General features: G+C 41.4%; 1 protein-coding gene across 1 annotated transcript in view; it reads right to left on the bottom strand.

Moving 5' to 3' along the window:
• Nucleotides 1–20,849, bottom strand: part of LOC130473237 (FRAS1-related extracellular matrix protein 1-like) — a 154,106-nt gene extending 133,257 nt beyond the window's left edge. The window contains exons 1-12 of the mRNA XM_056844764.1: nt 20,553–20,849; nt 14,681–14,934; nt 14,288–14,382; nt 11,002–11,300; nt 8,118–8,317; nt 6,937–7,260; nt 6,716–6,824; nt 4,415–4,546; nt 2,691–3,035; nt 2,325–2,467; nt 798–994; nt 338–428 (exon numbers count right to left, since the gene is read on the bottom strand). Coding sequence (XP_056700742.1) covers nt 338–428; nt 798–994; nt 2,325–2,467; nt 2,691–3,035; nt 4,415–4,546; nt 6,716–6,824; nt 6,937–7,260; nt 8,118–8,317; nt 11,002–11,300; nt 14,288–14,382; nt 14,681–14,920 — 2,175 coding nt within the window. The 5' untranslated portion in view covers nt 14,921–14,934; nt 20,553–20,849. The remainder of the gene's footprint in view (nt 1–337; nt 429–797; nt 995–2,324; nt 2,468–2,690; nt 3,036–4,414; nt 4,547–6,715; nt 6,825–6,936; nt 7,261–8,117; nt 8,318–11,001; nt 11,301–14,287; nt 14,383–14,680; nt 14,935–20,552) is intronic.
• Between the last annotated feature and the right edge of the window lie 5,333 nt (nt 20,850–26,182).

Raw genomic sequence — 26,182 nt, 5'->3', positions numbered from 1 at the left:
ATATGCTATAATGTGTATGAATTTCATATTCAGATTGCTATCTCTATTGTGACTGTATAAGACTGTTTCTGTCTTAACACATTTTGTTTACTACCCATTTTGTGTTTTCTGTTTTCAGTTGCTATTGTTTTAAGATCTCTCTCTCTCTCTCTCTCCCCCCCCCCCCCAGTATTGGCCATATGCACTATTTAGCTTCTGTAACACTAAGGAATGTATAAATATCATGACTATGCCCAATAGTACAATTTGATATAATAAATAATAGTACAATTTGATATAATAATAAAAATCTGTCGTTCTCTAAAGACACAAAACAACAATTTTTATGTTTACTTACCTGTGTGAAAGATGACAACATAGGAATAGTCAAAAATTCCATATAATTTTTAATGTGGTCCATGAAAATTAGCTTTCCTGCATCATAAAGTCTAGAAGAAGAAAAAAGATATTGCTTTCTTTTTTCTATAAAAGTAGACATGTTAAATCTGTTGCATCAAAAATAGAATACCAACCTGAAATACATTAAACACAAACAAGTTGGGCCATAGATTTTTGAAGGCTACAGCCATTTCATCATGAAGTGGTTGGGAAAATTATCTTTTAAAACAGGTGACTTATTCCATTTTCCATTTATTTACTAGGTCCTTTGACCAAATGTCTTGAGCTGAACCATAACAATAATACATAGAAGGTGACTTATTATGTATGGATTAGTCATCGCACATGCTTAGACAGTACTGCTGTCTAGAAGTACTTTTTGAGATTTTTTTTTAAAATCTTCTAAAAAGACTACTTACCCAGGAGAAGTAGGAGAGAAACAAGGTTTAGTAATTCTATACATAAGCTGGTTGTCTGGAAATTCACTGTCTGTAAAATGGAGATGGTCCTTTGTGATATGCACAATTTCTGCTTCTTTTACAACAAGGTGCCTTACAGTGCCAGCAGCTTCCCTAGGCAAATGGTCTTTCACAGGAGTAATGTGAATAATCATAATCTATAAGAGAATTGCATTACCTAAGAATATTTGTCATGCAGTCAGATTATTTATCACGCACTAACACCCCAGCTCGCTGGGGGTAAAGGGAAGATGACTGGGGAAGGCACTGGCAAACCACCCCGCAAAACAAAGTCTGCCTAGAAAACGTCGGGATGTGACGTCGCCCCATGGGTCAGGAATGACCCGGTGCTTGCACAGGGGACCTTTACCTTTTTTAACACCTCCCTACACCCTGGTGTGGATGGCCCAGGTTAACCTCATCTTATCAGATCTCAGAAGCTAAGCAGGGTCAGCCCTGGGAAGTATTTGGATGGGAGACCACCAAGGAAGTCCAAGTATATAACATCTACTGAATTGCCGTTATCTACATGCTTGCTTATTTCCTCAAAGATCTCTAAAAGGTCGGTGAGGAAGGACTTTGCAGAAGCCATGCTGATTTCCCCTCAGCAGGCTTTGTTCCTCTCTGTGCCTAATAATTTCATCTTTGATTACAGTTTCTACTAATTGCCTGGCACAGACATTAGGCTAATTGGCCTGTAATTTCCTGATTCCCCTCTGGACCCCTTTTTTAAAATCGGTATAATAGTTGCTAGTCTGCAGTCTTCTGATACAGTAGCTGATTTTAGTGATAAGTTACATATATTGGTTCGTAGATCAATGATCTCATATTTGAGTTCCCTAAGAACTCTTAGGTATATGTCATCAGGATCCGAGGACTTACTGGTTTTTAATTTCGCCAGTAGGTCTACTTCTTCTCTGCACTGTCAATGGCAAGACTGTACAAGTGCATTCCTATGGCACAGAAAATCCTTTCTAAGGTCCCTAAATTGTGAGAGTAGAAAAGCGTGTTCCTATGGCATTAGGGAAAGCAGTGCAATAGATTGAAAATGTGTATTTTAAGTAGTCCTATTGGCACCTAAAACATCCTCTAAGTGCCAGAAAAACTCCTTAAAGTACAATGTTGGGGTAAATCTAGGGATGCTATGGGAGTGCACTTGCCAAGGTCTCTAAACTTCAAGATTACAAGTATGTTTCTGAGGCACTTAGACATTTTTTTCTCCAGTTTCCACAATCCCCCCAGGAATAATGAGGAATCTGCTCATTGGTTCTTATAGGCTATCCGGGCTGTGTGACCGTGGTCTTGGTATTCCTGATGTTTCGCCAGCAGTTGTGGCAGGCATCTTCAAAGATGCTAACTGCTAAAGAGAGGGTAACCATATTTAAATCTTGGAGTTGTTCCGCAGACTCCTAAGCACAGTCCTAATACTATTCCTTTGGGATAGTTATCCTCTGCAATTTGGTATTTAAAAGACACATGAAAAATTACCTGAGGATTTGAAAGGTTAGGTGGTTCCTGACTATCAGCTATGGTAAACTCAAAGGAGTCTTGAAATATTTCGCCTCCAAAGTGATGATAGTAAACAGATCCATGGAAGAGATCTCTTTGCAAGAAGCTCATCACAGGGACACCTTGGGATTTCAAGAAAGCATAAACATATATATATATATTTAAAAATATACTTCTTTTTTCCTTCTTCCATTATCTTATAAACCTAAAATAGAAATAGTGTTGATAATTTTATTTCTACTTTGCAATTTCCTGTGATAATCCATAGAAAAAGGGCTGTCTAGCTCCAGATATTATTAGCCATTCTGTTGATACCAGGAAATGCTCCTTTCAGTTACTATCTACCTGATCCATTTGGGAAATGTTGCTTGATAATTTCACCAGCACTGGGTGGTTTAGATATTTTATAGAGAATATAATCATCACTTGAGTCAAAATCAGCAGCCATAAGTATGTGATTTTCAATCAGGACCATCTCGCCTTCTTTCAGTTCAAGGACAAGATTATTCACCAGGAATGGAGGACTGTCATCTTTAGGAAGAATGTTAATTGGAAATTTGTGTCTAAGACTGTGTTTTCCATCAAAGATTCTGAAGACAATGTCATCCTTAGCTGTGTCACTGTCATCATGATGGTAATGGACCACTCCATCTCTGAGATCTTTTACTCCAAATTTGAAGCCTTTGTTTCCTAAGTAAGAACCAAGAAGAAAGTACATGTCAGTTGAACACACATATACTAAATAAGAATGTAAGAAGAGCTCTGCTGGATAAGACTAGTGGTCCATTTAGTCCAGCAACCTGTTTCACACACAACAGCCAACCAGTTGCACTTGAGGGTCAACAGACAGAGCTCAGAGGCCAAGGCCTTCCCATAGTGTGGCTTCTTAGCACTGAGTTTCAAAGGTATACTACCTCTTAATAAGGAGGTACCCTTTATTCACCATGGCTCATAGCCATTGATGGACCTCTCCTTCATGAATCTGTTTCTGCCCCTTTTAAAGCCATCTATACTCTTGGCCATTAATACCTCCACTGGCAGTGAATCCCACAACTTAATTACTTGTTGAGTAATTAAATCTGTGCACATCTTGTACATGGTATTTCTACAAATTATTGGATGGTATCAGTAGCTCAGGCAGTTTCCCTGGACTCTGCATAAGCAGCAGCTAATTTGACCACGCTTAATACTTTGTAACTGAGAGACTGTGCATTTATGGTCCTGCTGAACTTTGTCACTAGTAGTTGCTACTGTATGACAGAACTGTAAGTGTGATTTGCTAACCTGTGTAAAAGATTGAAGCTATATGCCTACTTTTGAGTTTTTGTATTAAAAAGGTAAAGGTCCCCTGTGCAAGCACCAGGTCATTCCTGACCCATGGGGTGACGTCACATCCCGACGTTTCCTAGGCAGACTTTGTTTTATGGGGTGGTTTGCCAGTGCCTTCCCCAGTCATCTTCCCTTTACCCCCAGCAAGCTGGGTACTCATTTTACCAACCTCAGAAGGATGGAAGGCTGAGTCAACCTTGAGCCAGCTACCTGAAACCAGCTTCCGTTGGGATCGAACTCAGCTCGTGAGCAGAGCTTGGACTGCAGTACTGCAGCTTACCACTCTGCACCACGGGTATTAAACCATCAAAAATATGAAAAACAAATACATGTGTAATTATAAGAAAAATAATTTTAAGAAAAGAAAATGAGGGGAAAAGATAATATATTTTTGTGTTCACTGCTAGTATCTAGGGAGTTTCTCATTGAATGCACATACTTTGCCAACTATGTAAACTGAAAATAATCAAGCAGACAATTTACTAAATAGCCTAAAATATTTGTGATGGATGAAATTTGCTTTGCTCCACAGCAAGGTAAGCCATGTGCTTGAAACCATATCACCTACTTTGTTCCAAGAAAATTGTGACATTTGGAGGACATGGAGAAAAAAGCATAATGAATGTTGAAAAACTTGTGTTCTTATTAATTAGAAACTTCCCTGAAGGGGAACTGTGAATTAACCTCCTCACTCATTATAACAAATGGTGGCATCATTTAGAATATTTGAACCAACAAACCTTGGATTGTGAGCCAACCATGAATCAAGCCTTCCACCACAAGCAGTTGAACAGCATCAAGGTTATCATTGTCTACAATCTGAAGGATTTCCCAGGTAATTGGACGAGACTGACCTTCCAATAAATTAAGTCCTGCAATCATGCATTAAGCAGAGTAAAGTCACACGACTCACAGTGATCTCTAATGGAGCAATTATTGTTTCTGATGTTATTGGCTTTGCCTTATGTCTTGTACCAAAATGTAAGCAGCTCCACTAAAAGTAATAAAACTGCTTGCAAATTCAGGGTAAGAATAGAACAGAACAGAAATAGCATTTATCCAAATACACAAGAAGACATCAGAACTGCTCACAAAAAATCAATTGGTTTTTATCTTTATTAATTTATTTAAAATATTTCAATTAGGGCTGTTGAAAAAAAATTCGGTAAAGTTCAGCTTCCGCAAAATTCGGCCCTTTTAAATTCAGGACGTGCCGAAGTCCGAACTCCCCCGCTTCGGATCCACGAAATTCGGCACGGGATCCAAAGTTTTGGGGGAAATTCGGCCCCCCGCAGGCCTTCACAGGGCTTCCATGAAGGCACACGGGGGGCTCTTTAAACAGATCTGCACCTTCCAGCTGGGAGGCGCAGATCTGTTTAAAGAGCCCCCCGCGCCTTCATGGAAGCCCCGTGAAGGCGCGCGGGGGGGGGACAGATCTGTGCCTCCCAGGAAACCGGGCAGGGTGGTCTTTAAAGGTGGGAAAAGGCAGGTTTGGGGAATGCCGAATCTGCTGGATTTATTCGGTGTTCGCCCGAACTTGTTGAATTCGGCGCGTCCTTTTCCTGCCTTTTTTTAGTTTGGTTCCATCCGAACAGGAAACCGCCGAATTGGGGGAAATTCGGCAGTTTTTCGATTCAGGACGAATTGAATTGACAGCCCTAATTTCAATGCCATCTTTCCAGCCAAATAGGGTCCCCAAGTCAGTGAATATCAAATCATTTCAACATTTAGACATCAAGATATTCAAACAGCATTTAAAATGTAAGTGTATATAAAATATTTAAACAAATAAAACATATAAACACACAACAACACAACCAGGGAGAAGGGCCAACAACAGATAGTGGGGGGAAGTGAAACAAACAAAAACAGTCTTCATCCTCTAATAGATGACAACAATAGAGGGAGACAGATGAATTTCCCTGGGAAGAGAGTTCCAAACTTTTGACACCATGGCTGAGAAGGCCTTTTTGCAGGTTGCTACCTGTCTAACCTCAAATGGTGGGGGCACCCAAATCAGGGCTTCCAAAGATAACCGGAGTGTACAGGTAGGTTCATATATGAGTAGGTGGTCCTCAAGGTATGCTAGCCCCAAGCCATAGGGTCTTAAAGGTCAATACCAGTACCTTGAATTCTGCCTGGAAACAAATTGGGAGCCAGGGTAGATAGAACAATACTGGAGTGTTATGGTCCCTACAATGCACTCCAGTCAACATTCTAATCTAATCTAAATGTTTCCAAGGCACATAACACAGTGGCAATATCTTTCCTGTCCAGGAAAGGTTGCAGCTGGCGCACCAGCAGAAACTGGAAAAAGGCACAGCTGGCCACCACTGTAGGGTTGCCAATCTCCAGGTACTAGTTGGAGATCTGCTATTACAGCTGATCTCCAGCCAATAGAGATCAATTCACCTGGAGAAAATGGCCGCTTTAGCAATTTGACTCTATGGTATAGATGTCCCTCCCCTCCCCAAACTCCACCCTCCTTAGGCTCTGCCCTAAAAACCTCCTACTGATTGCCAAGAGTGACCTGGCAACCCTACACCACTGCCACCTGTTTATTTATCACAAGGCCTGGGTCTAGTACCACTCCCAAGCTATGAACCTGTTCCTTTAGCGGTAGTGCAACCCTATCCAGAAGAGGAAATGTCCAATTCCTGGGTCAAACCTTTTCCCCACCATTAGCACCTCCATGTTGTCTGGATTAAGTTTCAGCTTGTTAGCTCTCATCTATCCCAAAATTTAGAAGTATGGTTAATACAGAAGTAAAAAATGGGAGGAAAAGAAAGAGAATGAGAGAGAGAATTTCAGTACCTTGACATGACACGATGAGAATACATAAAATTTGAAAAATGAAGTAGTTACTATGATCTATAAATAAAAATGAGATCTTCTATAAGGATAATAAATTTCAAATTTGTCTAATTAACACTCTGGAATGCTGTTCTCTTAAAAGCAATTCACAGCACCCCAGAGGTACTATAGAGGTACACATCATGAACACTCTTACATTATACAGTTTTAAATGGATTTCTTCTTACCCATGTTCCATGAGACCCTAGGAGCATTGGTTTCTGCACTTCGTGTTGAAAAATGAACCAAGATAGGAAAACTGTTCATGAAGAAGCTATCAATTGCTTCAAACTCAACCTAGGAAAACAAGATTAATGAAGCACTTTGATGTATGTTGAGCTGCAAGCATATACTAGCTTGTAAACTTGAGGGAGGGGAGAGAAACAACTATTAATACCCCATATCTTACCTCATAGTTCTGTCTCTCAGAATGAGAAATATTGGGTGGCTGGAAGGCAACTTTTGTATCATACAAATCCTGCCATGTGAAAGATGTAATGGCCTTGGAATGGTCTTCCAAGTGGGTAATGTATCCCTGAGAAGGAGGTTTAGTAATGTTGAATACCAGTCTTTCTCTTGGGGTTTCTTCATCTTCAGCATCCAAAGTCACTGTTGTAATAGGAGTAAGAATAAATTCATCGATCTCCAGGATAAACATGGACATGAATGCAGCTTGAGGTTGTCTGTTTGGAATAGCCCCTTTTATCCTCACAGGAATCCATACATTTTCAGCCTACAAACAAGGAAACCAAATAATCTCTATACAAGGACTGCGAGTGGAATACATTATCTTTTAGCAGTACTTTAAGGCTGCTTCTGGGGTCTCTGGGTGCTACTACAAAGTGACAATTAAAACATCAGTCATCCCTGCTTGTCAATATCTGAGTTTAAATGCCTGGAAGGAGAACAAAAGAATAGGGCCTGTTTTATGATGTTTGGAACACATGTGGGAGTTCCCCCAATCCCCAAGCATTCATTTACCATCTTAAACAAATGCAGAGAAGTAATAGAAGTCAGTCCTTATCCCATTAACCAAATATTAGTAAAGGTGAACATTGTGGTTGATTAAACACATCTACAGAGGATAAGATCATAATTACCAAATCAGGCAGGAATGACAGCTGAGCAGAGAAACTATGCGGACTGTGATTTTTGTGAATGTGAATTTTGAAGAAAATTCTGCAGTTCATCCTTAGAAGTTTACTTTCATTTATCTAGTTTTATCTGCTTCTTCCCATAGGAGGAGGGAATAAAGCTTGGTGCTTCAATGGCATTGGATTATTTCATGCACCCAGCAGTCCCTATGCAAATGCCTCCGGGACTGCTGCCAGGTTCTCTATTGAGTGGTGCTTACAAAAAATTCTCATGTTGGAAACAGTCAGTGTTGGGGAAAAAACACCCCCCCCTCCACAATGGTCAGGAATGGGCTGTTAGTCAGAATGTGTAACACAACCATCAAGTGGCTACTTTGTCATATAATTAGCAGGCTTTGAAGTTCATACATGATCAGGACAATGGTTAAAGTCTAACATTTCTGTTGGGAAGAAGGTAAAAGAGAATGTATAGAAAAATGTACCTCTTTATTCTCACCTGTAATGGGTATCTATTCTTTTTTTCTTGGATTTCCACATGAATTGGCACATAATCTGTATCAGGTGATGGGGGGCTAAGGTGTTGGTACCTAAGTCCCATCTCCAGAAAATCTTCACAGCTCATTTTTAGTAGTTCTATTTTTTTAAACCTTGAATAGCAGGCAGCATTGGTAGGACAAAACAATTTGGACTGTCCAGCTGAAGGCAGGTGGAGAGGAGAATAACACTAGTTAGTACTTCTAAACCTTCTCAAAGTTCCACTTTATTTTTAACATACACATTTTAACATGGGTTTATACATTTTTGAACAAACAAGATCTTGGATAAATGGCTAAAGAGGAAATGTTCAGTGCACGCTATGGGTGACAGCCTAAATGTAGGAGAATTGGGTTCAATTCACTGTCAGTTCCAATTAGTGGGGAGGATGGTATCATGACTTGACTGGGTTTTCCTTTGTGGGCATCTTGAGCTGTAGGAGCACCATTGGGGGTGGGGGTGGGACTACAAAGGGTAGGTAATGAAGTCACAGGTCTTTTATGCAAGGCTAGGAATACTTGTTCAGTGGCCCAAAGTCCTACATATTCATATGGAGGACATTTGCGTAAGGACACATAGAAGACACATAATCATGTTTAGGGGTGTTCACTTCAAAAAAAATCCATATTAATTTCATTTCAGGGTTTGGGGGAGGGCTTGACCCTGAATTTTCATAAGTGTTATTACTGGTACAGGATTCTGTTTTGGGTAGGGTTGCCAGGTCCCTCTTCACCACCGGCGGGAGGTTTTGGGGGTGGAGCCTGAGGAGGGCGGGGTTTGGGGAGGGGAGGGACTTCAATGCCACAGAGTCCAATTGCCAAAGCAGCCATTTTCTCCAGGTGAACTGATCTCTATCAGCTGGAGATCAGTTGTAACAGCAGATCTTCAGCTAGTACCTGGAGGTTGGCAACACTAATTTTGTGTACTTTTTTAGATTCCAAAATTTTGGAACCATTATTTTTGCCATTGTTTTATTCCCCCCATTTCCTCCCCAGATGCAGAAGGAGTGGGGAGAAAGAGAGGGAAGGGGAGAGAGGAAGGGTGCCCTGGCAAACAGCTATGTGGCAGCATATGTGACCTTTAAATGTGAAAGGTCCATTGTTTTTTATGGGGAAACTTGGCCTCTGAACTTTGGAAATCAGCTCTATCACCACAGAAAACAAATGGCTCTTTAAAATTTAAAGTGCATACGGGCTGGAAAACAGTTGGGGTGTTCTAAGAAGTGGGCAGTAGACCTGGTCTCCAGAGTCTGGAGGCCTTGTCTCCCTCCCACTGAACATAACACCTCCTTCAAGTTGTTTCAAATGCCTGCAACAGCCAACCCAGCTGTGGGCTCTCCCAATCCACCGTAGGCAGCAGGAGCAGTGAGGGAGGAGGGAGAAATGGCATTCAAAATAATTATAAAAACCTTTAAAACATTTTACATGTGTGGATAAGTGAAATGATCTTTACAGAGGGTTACATCATCACAGTTTTCTGAACACTTATTTTATTTTATTGAACATTTGACATCTGAGTACAGATCTGGGTTAAATCTGGAGGCACATCTATGTTTGGGTGCTAATCATCTCCCAGGCCAATGAATATGCATCCTCCTTTGCAGGTGTGTTTAGTTAGCATAGCTTCCCACTGTAATTCCCTTCTTTTTGCTTAGTAAGCATGCTAAAGGTCCTGCTTCCTGAACTATGATGATGCCTCAGGAATTTCCCTGAACATGCTAGCTGCAACATAAGCTGTGTTAATAATCCTGGTGTAGTTCCTTCTGCAAGATGATGTCACTACCTACACACTGAAAAAAAGAGAGGTGAGGATAATCACCTCATGTATGGAGCTCCACCTCCAAAGGAGTGATGGATATAATCAACCCAACTAGTGATTAATTTTTGAAAGCACACTTCAGCCTCATTCTTACAAATGACTGTGATAGTATTTATGGGGGGAAATTTGCACTTGGATAATCAAGATGAAAGAACACTTACAGTACAGTATTTTAGGAAGCAGTGATGGATGTCACATTTTCAGTCATTTCCAAGAGCAAGCTAATGTCTGTGTGTACCAATGAGGATGGTGCATATTATCATGCACTGTTCCTATTCTACCCTGACAACAAGCTGTGAGGTTATGGTAGTTTAAGCTGTAAGATAGTGACTGGCCCAGTGAACTTCATGATGGAGTGGGGCTGATCTCCCTGCTCCCAGTCTGATATTCTAACCACTGTAGAACACTGACTCAGATAAGCCACCAGCTCTACCTGTTCTATGAAAAATAGACATAGGTGTGAATGTGAGTTCTCTCATGCATATTTTTCAAAATCAAAATACTAACGACTCAATTGGAGGAATGTCTTAATTAATCTGTTTTAATCTTGTCCTTCAAAAGTGAGCTCTATTCAGGCAAGCTTTAACAGCTACCATTTTAAGTCATGAGTGGTTGCAGTTTTGGTTTTTGTAAACTAAATTTTAAATTCTCTCTTTAGATTCTTTAGACTCTTTCTTCCTCCTTGAGTTTTAATTTAATACTAAAATGTAAATGTAAACATATGTTTTCAAAGATTCTCAAACAAATTTATAATGTGTTTAGTCTACTTCTTGTAGCGGCTTTTGGCCCTGTGCAATAAACTTGAACCTTGAGCCTAATCTTGTCCTATTTTCCGCCTTTTCAATAATCCGTTTCTTCTAATCAGGATGGCGGCAAGATTGTTTTCTTCTAGCAGCTCATCAGGACAACATATGCTGGTTATTCTTTGCATTTGCATGGCCAGATTTCAAACAACTGGGATACAACTGACATTTTTTTAAAAGTATTTTACTAGATTCAAATGCTTGTTTGTTTTAAAAGGACATCACCTTTTTGCAGTTTTAGATAATCTGGTATATTTTCATTTTTCTGTATTTTGGAGTCGGCAACAACTATTTGGCCCACAGCAGGAAAGAGCAATTCTTCAGATGGTATGATTCTCACTGTGCAAGCTTTACTGACTCCATTATATTTGAAAGTAAAAACATTTCTGTCAATTGGCTGAGAAATCCCAAAGAAATCGGGAACTTCCAAAGAGATTTTTCCAAACTGAATGAGACTTGATTTTGAACTTCTGATCTCTATATGAAGAACAAACTTCTCCACAAAGGTCTCCATTTCTGTAAACCTGAAGTAAGAGGCATATTGGGTATTATGCATTATAATAATAAGCAATATTTTCTTATCAAAGAGGTGGCAATCTCTACATGGAAGCTTAGAAGAATTTTGAGCAAAATCTATCACCTGCTATGCACCTGGGGGAAAAACAATGATATATGCAAACATTTGAAGGTTTGTAGGATCCTGCCTTGATAGTTATTTGGCTTTGTTTTCATATTATAATGCATAAAGAATATGCTTGCTTTAGTTTCAGGAAGTATGCCAGTCAATTATATTGAAACTATAAGCTTGAATACAGTTACAATTAGGGTAGTTAATTATCTATCTTTCAATCAACTAAATTGATATGAGCTGATTAAATATGCATACTAGACAATTATCTACGTAGTTTGAATATAATAGTAACATAGTTCCTTTTAAGAGTGAAATACCTTTTGTTGGTTACTTTGTAAATTACTGCTTGCCAAAAAGAAGAATGTTTTCTCTCTCCTTATTTTGAAAGGCAGACTATTCCTTTTGTCACAGTAACATGCTGGACTCAAAAGCAAACAAGTTCAAATCCTATCAGTATTATGGAATATATGCTTTTATGACATTGTTTTCAGGAAGAATTGTAGGCTGCAGCTCTTATTGCTAGAAAAGAGGTGTGGCTGTAGTTTAATTTTACCCCCGGTATCTAACATCTCTGATTAAAAGTGGGAAAAGAACTATTTTGCTATTATTAAAGTATTTAATTTATAGCCTTTCACTGCGAGATGCTCAAGGTAACAGACAAGAAGTAATAAAATGGTAAAACACACACCTTCACATTAAAACCTGTAGTAAAAAATTATGTCAGGAGATAGGTATATCCATGCACCCTCCCTCTAATCCCTTTCAAAAGGAGAGATGACCCCTTTGGAGGAACAGCACCAGTCTAGGGAGAGGGGACTCTAAAGTTCCAGGACAGCAGTTGAAAGTAGCCATCAAAATGGGGGCTGTACTGCAAGAACCAGTGGTTAGGGAGGTAAATCCACTGTTCTTACCACCAGTTCCAACAGGAGAGTACCACACATGGATCTTAGCGCCCAGACAGGCTCATATGGGTGGAAGTGGTCCTTTAGGAGCTCTGGGGCCAGGCCATTTAGGGCTTTAACAGTCGATCCTAGCACCTTGAAAGGGGCCCACAAAGAAACTGACAACTAGAATAGTTGCAGTATTACCAGTTTCATATGATTGCTGCCTCAAACCCACACAGGAATTATTTTCACAGCATCTTGAATCAACTGATAGATTGGATGTAATTCTTGGAGAAAGGGGACATTGCCTCAGTTATTACATCTTGGTAACACCCAAATTAGATTACTGTAATATAAAGCTGCTCTTGAAGCCATTGGAAAGTATGGGTTGGGTCCACTTGAAGAGGTTACTGAGGTGCTGGTGGAGTAGCTCTTTCTCTACCCTCCCCTTCACCAAGCAGCCAGCCATTTGTCCAAGACTCTTCTCTGAGGTTCAAGAGAGCTTCACAGCCAACAAATAACGGCAGCAGCAAGGAGGAATCAAATGGAATGACTCTCTTTTGCTTACAGCCTGCATCAGTGGAAGAGGGAAGAATCCCCCACACCCTATGGCACATCTTATAGAGAGGTTTCCCCAAATCTCAGAGAGGAAACTGCTTGGGGACAAATGCTTGGGAAAAGGAAGGCAGTAAAAGGTTCACTCAGCCAACGTCTTCAGTTAACTGGATCCCTTGGTCTAATCGACGTGAAATTTGGGGGTTCTTTAAAGGACAGGAACATAATGATTTTGGTGTCTTTACCTTTAAAAATACCCCCAGCCACCTGTTTTCCCACAGGGAATAATGGGCCTCAAAAAACATCAGAAACCCGAAAAACCCCAAATCTGAATACCATATTGGTATTTGGTATTCAGCTATATCAGGAATACTGATATTTTTCAGATGCAATATACCAAAAACTGGAAAATGCCAAATGTTTTTTTTTTTGGGCACAGCCCTAGTTGTGACCCTTAACCCTGCCACCCAACACAACTTCTCTCAGACTCAGAGGTGCAGGTAGGTTAGGCTTCACCTCACGTCTGATCTTTATTTATTTTTATGAGAGCCCTGACCCTTTTACAAACCAAGTCCCCACTCTCTCTCCCAGAGACACTGCTACACAGGGCAGCCCAGTTCCCCTCACCTGCCTCTTACCCAGATATTTCCCTGAGTTATTGGGTTGGGGACCTAAACCAATACTGTTTCCCTACCCAGAGTAATTCTATTTTGTCTGGATCAAGTTTCATTTTATTCTCTGGATAGTCCTTTACTGTCTCTATATATCAGTTAAGCACCTCCACTGCATTCCTGCTTTTTCCTAGAAACAGATAGCCATGGTAAGCTTAATAATGACACTGTGCTCCAAATGATCTTTCCCAGTGGCTTCATGAAGACATTGAAAAGAATAAGGGACAAGACTAATTGATTTTAAAGGTTATATTTTGTTTTTTTTAACATGGAGAAACTACTGCATAAATGCAGTCTGAATATAATGTACAGTGAGCCCTTTAAATTAATCCCCACCAAAATGATGGGTCAGCGCTGAGCTGTAAGAATAAAACTTCAAGTTCAATGCATACCACCCTTATGGTTTATTTTCATTCATTCATTCATTCATTCATGACATTTTAAAGCCACCCACTACCCAAGGGTCGCCAAGGCAGTGAACAATAAAAACATTAAAACAAGATTAAAACCACATATAAATATATAAAATAATTAAATCAGAACACATAAACAAGTAAACACATGAACGGGAGTAAAGGTAGAAGAGTCTCAATGAGGGAACTCCAGACAAAACTAAAAAGTTTTTACCTGCTGGTGGAAGACAATGATAGAAGGGGGCAGATGAATCTCTCTGGGAAGGGAATTCCATAATTTTGGTTATTGTTTTTTTGTTTATAAAAAACTTAATTGTGTAAAACAGTAATGAAGTGTTTGCAAAACAGAGAACACACCTGTATACTCTCAGTATCACACTGTCTTCTTTAAGTAGCGGGCAGCCATTATGAACGTATTTAACCTCATTGGGTAAGAAATGGCAATCAAATACCTGATAGGAAAAGTAGAAGCAAACAGTGAGTAAAATGAATCATTTGGACTCCTCTTCAATAGAAACATGTTGGCTTTCACTCCCTGCTGAAGAAAGGGTTTTCTGGAACCAGTGTTATGGTATGTAAGTAAGGACAAGTCTGGTGAACACCAGGTTATGCTACCCATGATACCACGAGCATGAGAACATGATAATGAACCTGATCGTGCCATCTTTGACAGGAGAGGTAATACATAATAATTTATATTTCATATCAATTTTCTACAAACAAAAAACACATTAATATAGCAGCACTTACCTCAGGTGTCAGCTTCCCAACTCGCTGTGTCACCGGCTCATTTAAAACCACTTCTACTTTGCAAGAGTCCATCTCTTTAGAAATGTTAAACTGCAAGTCATTTTCCGTCACATACACAGATTGTCCTCTTTCAGTGTGGATCCCTCTATTCACCAGGACAAGCTGGGCTACAGTCAGAGACTCAGGAGTTCCCAAGACAACAAGACTAGTCCATGCTAGGAAAGCATTCACAGTTTCCATCTTCTGGGTGCTTCCTTTAGGTTGTTAAAACAACAACAGGTAATCTGAGGATTGTGTTTGTTTATGAGATTAATTTCTCAACTGCTCTAATTTTTTAATATCTTCAACTCATATTTTATCCTTAGAATTACAATAAGGTTATTTAGCGTGCTGTTCTTTGTGACAGTCCAGAAGCTAGAAATGTTAAGGTAGTTTTGTTGCATAGCCAAATATGACAGGTACACCTTTTTCAGTTTCCTTGACAACAGTCAACAGATAGCAATTGCTCCCCTGCCATTTAAACAACTTAAAGTTACTATGTGTGGACAGGGAAAAGATATGTAAACCATGTAAAATGAGATAAGTGAATTTTAGATGTCTTGCCTACATATTAAATAAAATATATAAGGCCAGGAAGCAGTTACGAATTAGCTACAATTAATGTCTTGTCAACTCCAGTCTTTTGGCTTGCATTTTCCTTTACCAATTCCTCTGTCCACTCTTCGTTTTTCGGACTCTGGACATTGGGATTTCATGAAGGTTGCACAGTGGCATTGCGGGAAGAAGACTCAAGTACAAACTGGGTCTATTAGTCAGATTACACTGAACACAGAGTTTTATCAAGAGTTGAGGTCTATAAGGCTCACAGAGTACAATTTAAGTTTAAATGGGGGAAAGGAAGTACACAGAACAGTGGGAGAACGGTGTGGTGGGGGAAAGGGAGGAAACCTTACCAATTTTCATTTTTTTAAAAAAGAATGTAGATTAATGTTCAGCTACACTGTGTGGTCCTCCTATAGGTGTGGGAAAATGGTCTCTGCAAAGCTCATACAATTTCTTTCTATCCAGAATGAAGAGTTTGAATGCTGGAAAAAACATCAGAAGACAGTACTTGTATATGGAAGAGTGCATTCTCCGAGTCTGCAACACCAGATCATTTTTTCGATTTGCCAGTGTGAACTCCATAGTGGTTAAAGCTATAGCTACATTGGACAACAAACCCAAATCTACAGTTGACCATCCCTTGCTTTTTACCTTTGGACTCAATTCCAGCTGTAGCCTGTCTCTGACCTAAGTTGCCTCTGACACAGTTCCTTATTATCTAGGAAACAGTCTATGCCTATTAAGAGTAACTTTTAAGAGTTAATGTCCCATGACATTAACTCATTGTACACAAACATTCCACATTCTGAAGCCAGATTGGTGATTGACAATACATTAGATAGTAGAACTATTAAAGAACCACCCACTGATTTTTTTACTAGATGTATTTGACATAGTGGTAGAGAAAAACTTTCAGATTTCAAGACAATTATTTTCTACAAATCCAAGTGGTAGCAATGGGTAGTGCTTTTGCACCTAGTATAGCAAATTTATTCATGTATGATTTTGAAAATCGATTTACTTTAAATGATAGGATAACCCCTTTTTTAATTTAGATGATATATTTTTACTATTTTCAAATCCTAAAGAAATTGACAACTTTATACATTGGTTAAATCATTTACATGACAGTATTAAATTTTCTAGTCATTGCGATAAATTTAAAGTTCCTTTTCTGGACATTATGATTTCTAATTATAATAGATTATTAAGAATAATACAGTCTTTAAGATGGCAAAGAAAATATAGCAATTTGACCTTCTGAACTCTACCTGATGAATTAACTCCCTGATGATTTTAGCGAATAAGATTTCAATTTGATAAGAAATTTCAAGCTGATAAGAGAATGCATCATTTTGAATTTGTATACTATTAGATTTTACTTTGTATTTTGCATTTTCTTTCATATAACAAAAAGATGTTTGATAGATTTACAGAAATATATATGTTGTAGCTATATTAACAAACTGTTAACACTGGAAACCTTTATATTGTGTAAATAAATAGTTATTTTTTGAATAGTGTATACTTAATGTTAAACAGTGGAAATCTATATACTGTATAAACTAACAGAGATTTATGTTTTGAATATATATGTATATATATGTTTATTATAGGTACTACTTTTTTGTTATTTACCTAATGTAGAAAATGAGGCCATGTGTAGGGTTGTGCATACCAATATACTCAAACCAAAAATAAACCTTAAATTAGCCGTTTCGGCAATATTCGGGTTTTGGGTAGATCAAATAACAAAACCTGGGAATGTGCCCGAAGCCGAATAAGTGACTCCGCTTATTTGGCTTTTTTTGGGTTTGGCTATTCGCCTTTGCTCAGATGCACAGCTCTGTGTTTTCTCCCATTTTTCTATCTTTGACTGGTTTTGTTTCTGTCTTTGACCCCCTTTTGAGGTAGGGGTTGTGTAATCGGAGCCAACATGTTCTGTAATCGGAGCCAACCATCACCATTCAGTGGGTTAATCTGGATCAAGCATAAGGGTTATATAAAAGACAGTTCAGTCCGTAGGGATATACCCTCCAACTAGAAAATGTCAGCTTCTACAGCTGCTTACCAGGCTTCTGAAGAAGACTCCTCACCCACGCACATGAGCAATCACCTTTGCAAGAGCTGCCTTGGTCATGACTGGCTGGCTCCTATATCATCCTCCCCCCCCCCCGAAAACCTGCTCTCAAACTGAAGGTCACCCCAAGTAGAGGCTTCTTTTCCCCACACAGTGACCATCTCTTGAAATCAGATTTTTGATTATTATTATAATAAAGGACTGTTCCCAGTCCTTTATGCACCCCAGATACAAAGGGAGCCCCCAGACTTTGAGGTGCCAGCCTGTCTATTGGCTCTTTCCACCAGTCCTCGGCAATGCTGAACTTCTGAACCTGAAAACCGATGGACAGCTTGGCCCGCAAATGCCTGGAGGATGGGGGCAACCCCTTTGCTGGCCCATAAAATTGATGACTGTCTAAGGAGAGTACCTTGTAACTATACTCGAAAAATGCCCCCGCAGGAGATTCGGAAAAAATCCCCATAGACTATAATGGATCCATTTTTTTGGGGTAAACCCAGAAATAAAGCTGAAATATCCCTTTACCAATATGGATATTCTGCTTATTCCGAGTTTACCAAAATAAATTGGTCCCAATAAACCCGAATCTGAAATTTACCGAATTATTATTATTATTGCATGACCTTAGCCGTGTGAGTGACAAGTAGGTCTATATCAGCTAGAAGAAAAACAATTTCACCTGCTGCTGGACCCAAGTCAAGGCTGGCTAAAATTGTCACAAGAAATGTAGACCTAGGCTCCAATAGAGAGGACAGGACAAAACATAGTAAGGAAGGTCCTCTACTTCTGGGGTTCCACAAGTACACAGGTGCCAGGCAACAGGTTGCAGGTCTAATGACACTTTAAGGTGGCTGTTGGCTTAGCTGGAAGCAGGTGGCTGTGAAAGCTATTCTGTTTAGGAAATGTGATATTAGAAAGATAAGAAGCTCACTTGTGATCCCTTTTGATCAATCCAAACAATGGGGAACATTTGGAGCTGGCTATGGCATATGGGTCGCCATGAGTCAGAAGCGACTTGACGGCACTTAACACACACATGGCATATTGAAGTTAATTTGGTTTTCTACACTGGGAAGTCCTATTGATCTTTATCATTTTCATTTTTTTTAAAGCTGAAGTTCATAACAAGAAGTGCCATTTGCCCAGAAATACAAAATCAGCAGGGACCTGGTTGACGGAGAACATCAATGAGACAATATTCAGATTAATTACACATGGATGAACTCCATGATCATAATATTAAAGGGTCCCATGGCAGTCAATGGGAGGAAGGAAGCATGGTATAGCTCGATCTCATCAGATCTCAGAAGCTAATCAGGGTCAGCCCTGGTTAGTATTTGGATGGGAGACCACTAAGGAATACCAGGGTTGCTATGCAGAGGAAGGCACTGGCAAACTACCTGTTAGTCTCTTGACTTGAAAACTCCATAAGGGGTCGCCATAAGTCAGCTGTGACTTGATGGCCCTTTACAAACACACACAGCAGTCAACACCAATTGATTGTGTAAGTTTATATTTGTTCATATTTACATTTTTGCTATGCTGCTGCTACACATGTAGAATTGTGTATCACTGTATCCATATAATAAAATTTTTAATCATTCATTCATTCATTCATAGATTCAAGGCAGATTAAATTTTTTAGCAATGCAACAGGTTCAAGGTAAGGTATATAATAAATATAATAAATATGGTTGTAAGACTGATTTACAAAGTTAGAAAATAATGCAACAATGCAGCATACATACAATACAATACAGCCATAAACTACAGCCCCTGCCCCTTGGTAAAAACATCCTCTTGAACCATTCCATTTTACTATAGCATTGTTCCTGTATAAAAAAAATGCTCTCCTGAATGATATCATTTCACTATCCTTATGAGAATTGTTATAGCCACATATGAAACCTTGATTTTCCTGTTGTTTTCTTTGAACCTGTCAACATTTTTTTGCCAGTTATGGTTCTTTCATAAATCTGGATAGCAAAGTTCTTTTCACAGCCAAAGGATCCATTTTCTTCAGAGCTAAGATGCTGAAAATCACGGTGACCCTCCTTTCATTATTATCTATGAGGTTCATTCCCCTCTCCTCATATGACAAGACAGTAATATGAACATTATTGGCCTTTACATTGTATGCAGTTTTCAGTTCCAGTAGCAGTTTCTATTACTATACAATTTGCTGAAAGATTTAATAAAAACACAGTTACCCTCAGCTGCCAGGAAAAAATATAGGAAACACTCTAAAACTTCACACACCTATAAAGCCATGATGAAAATGCACCTGCATCTTGTAAGTTTAAAATTAAAAGCCAAGTTATGGGATTCCTGGTGCTAATTGTTAGAGTCCTATTAGATCCTCTTTCCCCCTCATGCTAATTAGTTTTGGGTGGGGGGAGCATTCACAAGCATGTATAGATAAAAAGACAAAATATTCACAGGACTCATTTGATAAGCAAAGGGAGGGGTGTGTGGGCGAACAACCCATCTGTGATTTTAAACACCTGATAGCCTGAAGCATGCAGGTGTGTGAGAAATGTCTATTTAAATGGTGGAAGTCTAAAAAACCCCCACTGTAATTCCCATGAAAATCCAGATTCCTAGTTAGTTGCATGAATAATTTATCAACTGCCATATAAAAAGAGAGGGGTAGACTTTTGTTCTCTGCTGAAGCAGCAATGAGTCCACTTGCCATGACAAAAGAGAAAGTTTTCACAACATAAAAGCTGCAATTTTAACAGCATAAGCAAGCCCTTCTTTAATTTGCCCAGAAATAATTATAAAAAAACAGGGTCCCACTGTATGAGTTCCATAAAGCAGGGAGAGAGAGGGAGAGATTTAATAGGATTCTGAAAATCTGGCATTTAATGAAATAATAATAGTCTTTGGCTTCTATCTGCCTTTTGTTAACAAAATATCTTTTAAAAATATAGTTTCATTATTAGTACTTAAGGGAAAACATAATTTCAACTATAGATTTCAAAACAACATTGGATACTAACACAGGCACTTTGGAAGAAGTAAACATGCAGATTCATTCCAAGCATGAACATGCAGCATTATTCTTTTCTACTCTTGCTTGTTTAAACTTTTACTTTAGGCCTGTTCTTTAGGCACCCACAAACGTGGTCTTTGGAAGGGAACGGAAAATAGCAAAAGCCTGCCAAGAAAAGAAAATCAAAGCCATACCTGCAAGCTGCAAAACAGCTTTAGAAATCCACTCAAACTTTTCTTTTCATGTGTTTGAAAGTAGAACTTTTCAAAATGGTGGTAATGTTCCTTAAAGTCACTTTTAAATCCTTCAAGCCAAGCTACCCAAGGAAAAGGAAAAGAAATAAGAGGCATTAAATGTATTTGTCCCAGAGCAATCTCCTCAGAGGAAAAAGAGCCTTAAAACACAGGAAATCTGTCTAAGCATTCCCATTGTAGCTGGCCTGTACTCACAGATGTTACTGATTCAAGTGAGATAGCAATTCCAAGCTCCCAAAACAGATTCCAAGTGAGAAAATAGGAAAAGTCATTGGTTGCTATTAGATACGCATTCTAAAGTTTACCAAAAAAAAAAAAAAAGTATGGGCAGCGAGGAATTTGAGGCCTGGATTAGAGGTTCCATGGTAATTAAGGAATTGTGACAAATGAGAATTCAGTTGACCTCTTGAACAAAAGAAAGAAGAGGTTAAGACTGCAATCTTAGGCATGCGTATTAACTTGGAAGCCTCACTGAACTCGGTAGGTTTTGTTTCACAGTAAACATCCTATCACGCAGCATGATTTTTGGCCATGTTGCTAGAATTTGGGGGAAATTTCGGGGAAATGCATCAGAACATTTTAAAAGTTTAATATGCATGGAGCCATCAGAAAAAAAATTCTTTGGTATTATTAAACCCAGTATGCCTCTAAGCAGAAAGCTTTAAACAAACATAGGGTTTTTTGCATGCAGACACAGAATAAGGAGAGCCAAGCCAGCACCTTCAGATGGAATAATAAAAGCGCCAACTTTATTTATTTACATTGATCATGGGTGATCTGCCACACCAACAGGCCAACTCAGTTTTAAACCTATTTGCACTGCTGGCAATTGGTGGGATGCAGAAAAGTCTGGCCTCCTCTGTCTTTGCTTCCCATATTGTATTGGCAAGTCACCCTGGCTCCTTGTCCTGAGCCAGGCCCCATGTACCGCTAGGGTTGCCAACTCTGGGTTGGGAAATACCTGGAGATTTTGGTGGTGGAGCCTGATGAGGGTGGGGTTTAGGAAGGGGAGGGACTTCAGTGAGGTATAATGCCATGCAGTCCACCTTCCAAAGTGGCCATTTTCTCCAGGTGAACTGATCTCTGCTGCCTGAAGATCAGTTGTAATAGCAGGAGATCTCCAACCACCACCTGGGAGTTGTACAGCTCAGGCTCCTCCTTGCCAAGCCTTCATAATGTGTGCCATTTCCTCGTGATCTCATCCAAAAGATGGACTCAGTTGCATCTGTACAGGTGCAGGTAACAATGCTTGATGTCTGGGTACAGAATATGCGCCCCACTTACACATGATGACCCCATGCTTCCCTTTGTCATTCAACTTGGCCCAGGCTTTTTCAAGGAGCCTGGGGTATACTGAACCCTTCACACTCTCCGCTGGAGCATCTTCAACCATATCATCAGTAACCCCAGTGCTACAGAGTTCAAGTATTCCATATCAGCCAGGGCCTGCAAAAAGATGGATTTCCCCATTCATTTTCCTATTTCATTCTCACCCAGGTGAATTAATTTGTTGGGAGGCATGGGGAGGTATTTCAGGAAAACTGGTAAGAACTGGTTCCATAGCTTGCCTCTCTTTCCCAGCCACATGATCTGGACAGAATCACTCATGCCCAATTGTGACCCAAAGCCTCCACTGGCTGCCCTGTGAAAAACCAAAAAGTCAATACTGTGGCTGCACATGGCTTACTTCCTTGTGCCCTGTCATGCTGCACCTGCAAAGACAGAGCACTTATGCGCCTGACACCCACAAAGTGCCCATGCGGTACCCTGCCCAGAGCCTACAGCTGCTGCACTGATAGATAGGGTTGCCAGGTCCCTCTTCGCCTCCGGCGGAAGGTTTTTGGGATGGAGCCTGAGAAAGGCAGGGTTTGGGATGGGGACGGACTTCAATGCCATAGAGTTCAATTGCCAAAGTGGCCATTTTCTCCAGGTGAACTGATCTCTATCGGCTGGAGATCAGTTGTAATAGCAGGAAATCTCTAGCTAGTACCTGGAGGTTGGCAGCCCTACTGACAGAAGAGGTCTGACATATGACCTCACATTGGAGGAGTGCCCTATGCCAATTGCCCTGATCATGAGATTCTCTCCACCTAGCTAGGCCACCGTGAGGGTTGCCCTGATGTAGAATGATTGTGTGGCAAAAGTACACGGAGGAACCACTAGAATTGTCAGCACCTTCTTCATGGGTGCCCAGGACTCACACTTGGAAAGGGGCCAGGTACAGCCTCAACTCAAAGTCTAATGTACAGTGAGTGTAGAATGTCACGAATACTTTTGATGTGATCTCTGGAGAGACTGGTTCTTTTCAGTTCCTTCGACTTGGCTGCTCATGGGATAACACTAGGGCTGTTGAAAAAAAATTCGGTAAAATTCGGATTCGGCAAAATCCAGCCCGTTTTGATCCGGAAAATGCTGAAGTCCGACCTCCCCCACTTCGGTTTGGTGGAATTCAGTGCTGGCTTTCCCGGGGGTCCCTGGAAGGGGGGCTGGGGTGTTTAAACTGCTCCGCACTACCAGCCCAGGCAGCGCGGAACACTTTAAAGACCCACTGCCCCCCTTCCAGAGAGGCATGCTTAAACTGCTCCATGCTGCCTGCCCGGGCAGTGTGGAGCAGTTTAAAGACCCCCCCCCCGGCTTTCAGGGATTGCCTGGGCTGGCAGTGTGGAGCAATTTAAGCATCCCTCCCCCCTTCCAGGGACTCCCTGGAAGGGGGGCGGTGGGTCTTTAAACTGCTCCACACTGCCTGGGCTGGAAGCGCAGAGCACTTTAAGCATCCCTCCCCCCTTCCAGGGACTCCCTGGAAGCCAGGCAGGGGGGTCTTTAAACTGCTCTGCGCCGCCCGGGCTGGCAGCGCAGAGCAGTTTAAGCATCCTTCCCCCCTTCCAGGGACTCCCTGGAAGGGGGGCGGTGGGTCTTTAAACTGCTCCGCGCCACCTGGGCTGGAAGCGCGGAGCGGTTTAAGCATTCCTCCCCCCCTTACAGGGACACCCTGGAAGGGGGGCGGTAGGTCTTTAAAGTGTTCGCCACTGCCTGGGCTGGCAGCACGGAGCAGTTTAAGCATTCCTTCCCCCTTCCAGGGACCCCCTGCCCGGCTTCCAGGGACTCCAGGGAATTAAAAAAAAAAGTGGGGAAAGGCAGGTTCCAACCTGCTGAATTTATTCGGTGATCGCCCGAACTCGCCGAATTCAGCTCTTCGTTTACCTGCCTTTTTTAAAATTTGGTTCCTCCCGAACTGAAAACCTCCGAATCGGGGGAAATTCGGCTGTTTTTCAGTTCAGGACGAACCAAATCAACAGCCCTAGCTTCCACTTCCAATGTTTTCCTTCCCCTGAAGTCACCTGTATTATTGGCTTTCCCATTAGCTTTGACATAAAGGCCAAGTATTGCATCAGGTGCTCCACTGGAATTGGACATGCAGAGAGGGTGGCAGAACTACCTCTCCTGTAGGCGTCTCTGTGCTGGGTAGGAGAGACAGTTCTGCTGTCCTCTCAGCATGCCACAGGGGCAGTGGCTGCCCCCTCGCCCCCCTAGCTACGGCTAGTTGGGCTGTCCGGTGAAACATTTAGAAAGATGTGTATGGCAGAACTAGGGCTGTTGAATTAAAAAAAATTCGATATAGTTCGGATTCGGCTGAATTCGGCCCGTTTAGATTCGGGATATGCCGAAGTCCGAACTCCCCCGCTTCGGGTCCGTGCAATTCGGGAATTCAAAGTTCGGGAAAAAAATTCGGCCGAATAAAGCCATTAAAAACACAACCGCGCCTTTCCGCGGCTCTGGGAGGGCATTTTTGGGGGTAGAGGTCCCAAACTTTCAGAGGAGCTTCAAAGGACCCTTCTTGCCAGACCTCCCAAGTTTTGTAAAGATTGGGTCGGGAGGGCTGAGATATGGGCCCCGAAAGGGGTCCCCCCCACCCTTAATGTGCATCTCTAGGCAGAGCTTGCCGCCCATGCACAAAGCTCCCAGCCCCGACAAACAGCTGATGAGAGCAAGGGCGGGGCAGATGCTAAGAACTTTGCAAAGCAATACAACTGCAAAGCAACACCTTTGCAAACATGCAAAGGGCGGGGCAGGTGTGAAGAATTTTGCAAAACAATACAACTGCAAAGCAACACAAGCACGCAATGCAACAGTGCAAAGTAACACAATACAACTGCAAAGCAACACAAGCACGCAATGCAACAGTGCAAAGCAACACAAGCACCTTTGCAACAGTGCAAAGCAACACCTGACACCTGGGAGTTTGCAAACCATGGAAAGGGACAGAGGCAGCTAGCTATGCATAATGAGCAGGAGGGGGTGGAATTTCTCCTTTTGCATTGGACTTGGGAACAGGCAGGTGCATTCTTTAAGTCACCATTTGAAAACCAGTTTTGAGCAAGCATCAAAATAACCCAACTGATCTTATGAATGAGGGAAAACCTGAAGACATAAAAATGAAGCCCCCCCTCAAACCAGGGAGAGAGAGACTGGAGGGGGAACACACACCCCAGGCAGAACCGGCAAAAGCCCCCTTTGGCTTCCCCCCCCACCCACAGAAACTGCTCCCTCCCCACACACACACAGACTCTGCTTTTCTCCCACACACACACAGAGAGAGAAAAGAAAAATTACAGATGAAAGCCCCCAAAGGGGTCTTACTGTGGCTGTCTTCTGTTCCATCAGGAGCAGCTGGGAGGCTGGGTAATCCAATATGATTCCATTTGTATCCAATATGAGATCCATATGTATGCATCTCTCGAGGGTGATCCATTCATCCCAATAGGGAAAAGGGGAAAGCCCATATCTCGGGGGCCCCTGACCCAATGTTTACAAAACTTGGGTGGTCTCTTATGAAGCCCTGTCTGAAGCTCCGCTGAAAGTTTGGGATCGGCACACCCAAAAATGCGCCCCCTGCAGCCATGGAAAGAGAAAAGGGGGGAGCCGATATTTCTGCCCCCACTGAACCCATCTTTACAAAACTTGGGTGGTCTCTTAAGAAGGATTGTCTGAAGCTATGATAAAAGTTTGGGGGCTGCACCCCCAAAAAAGCACCCCCTGCAGCCACGGAAATGGAAAAGGGGGGAGAGGAAAAAGGGGTGGAGCCCATATCTCGGGACCCCCTGACCCAACGTTTACAAAACTTGGGGGGTCTCTTAAGAAGCCTTGTCTGATGCTCCGCTGAAAGTTTGGGGTCGGCACACCCACAAATGCGCCCCTGCAGCCATGGAAAGAAAAAGGGGGGGAGCCCATATCTCAGGACCCCCTGACCCAATGTTTACAAAACTTGGGTGGTCTCTTAAGAAGGCTTGTCTGAATATCCCCTGAAAGTTTGGGGTTTGTACCCCAAAAAATGCGCCCCCTGCAGCCACGGAAAGGAGCGAATGTGCACAAGCACCCCCGCACACACACACGAAGATTTCCCTCTCTCTCTCACTGGCCGGGACGCACATCAGCTGATTCCTCCAGTACTCAATCCTGACTGATTGGCTAGAAGAAGACCCAGCTTGGCCACCGATTGGCCGGGGGAGGAGAATGCTGCTTACTGAAGGTTATGCTGCTTACTGACGGCCGAATTTGCCGGATTTATTCGT

Source organism: Euleptes europaea, chromosome 2 (genome assembly GCF_029931775.1).
Source record: "Euleptes europaea isolate rEulEur1 chromosome 2, rEulEur1.hap1, whole genome shotgun sequence".
NCBI classification, from domain to species: Eukaryota; Metazoa; Chordata; class Lepidosauria; order Squamata; family Sphaerodactylidae; genus Euleptes; species Euleptes europaea.
The sequence above is the reverse complement of the archived record's forward strand: the minus strand, read 5'-3'. Positions and strand labels throughout refer to the sequence as shown.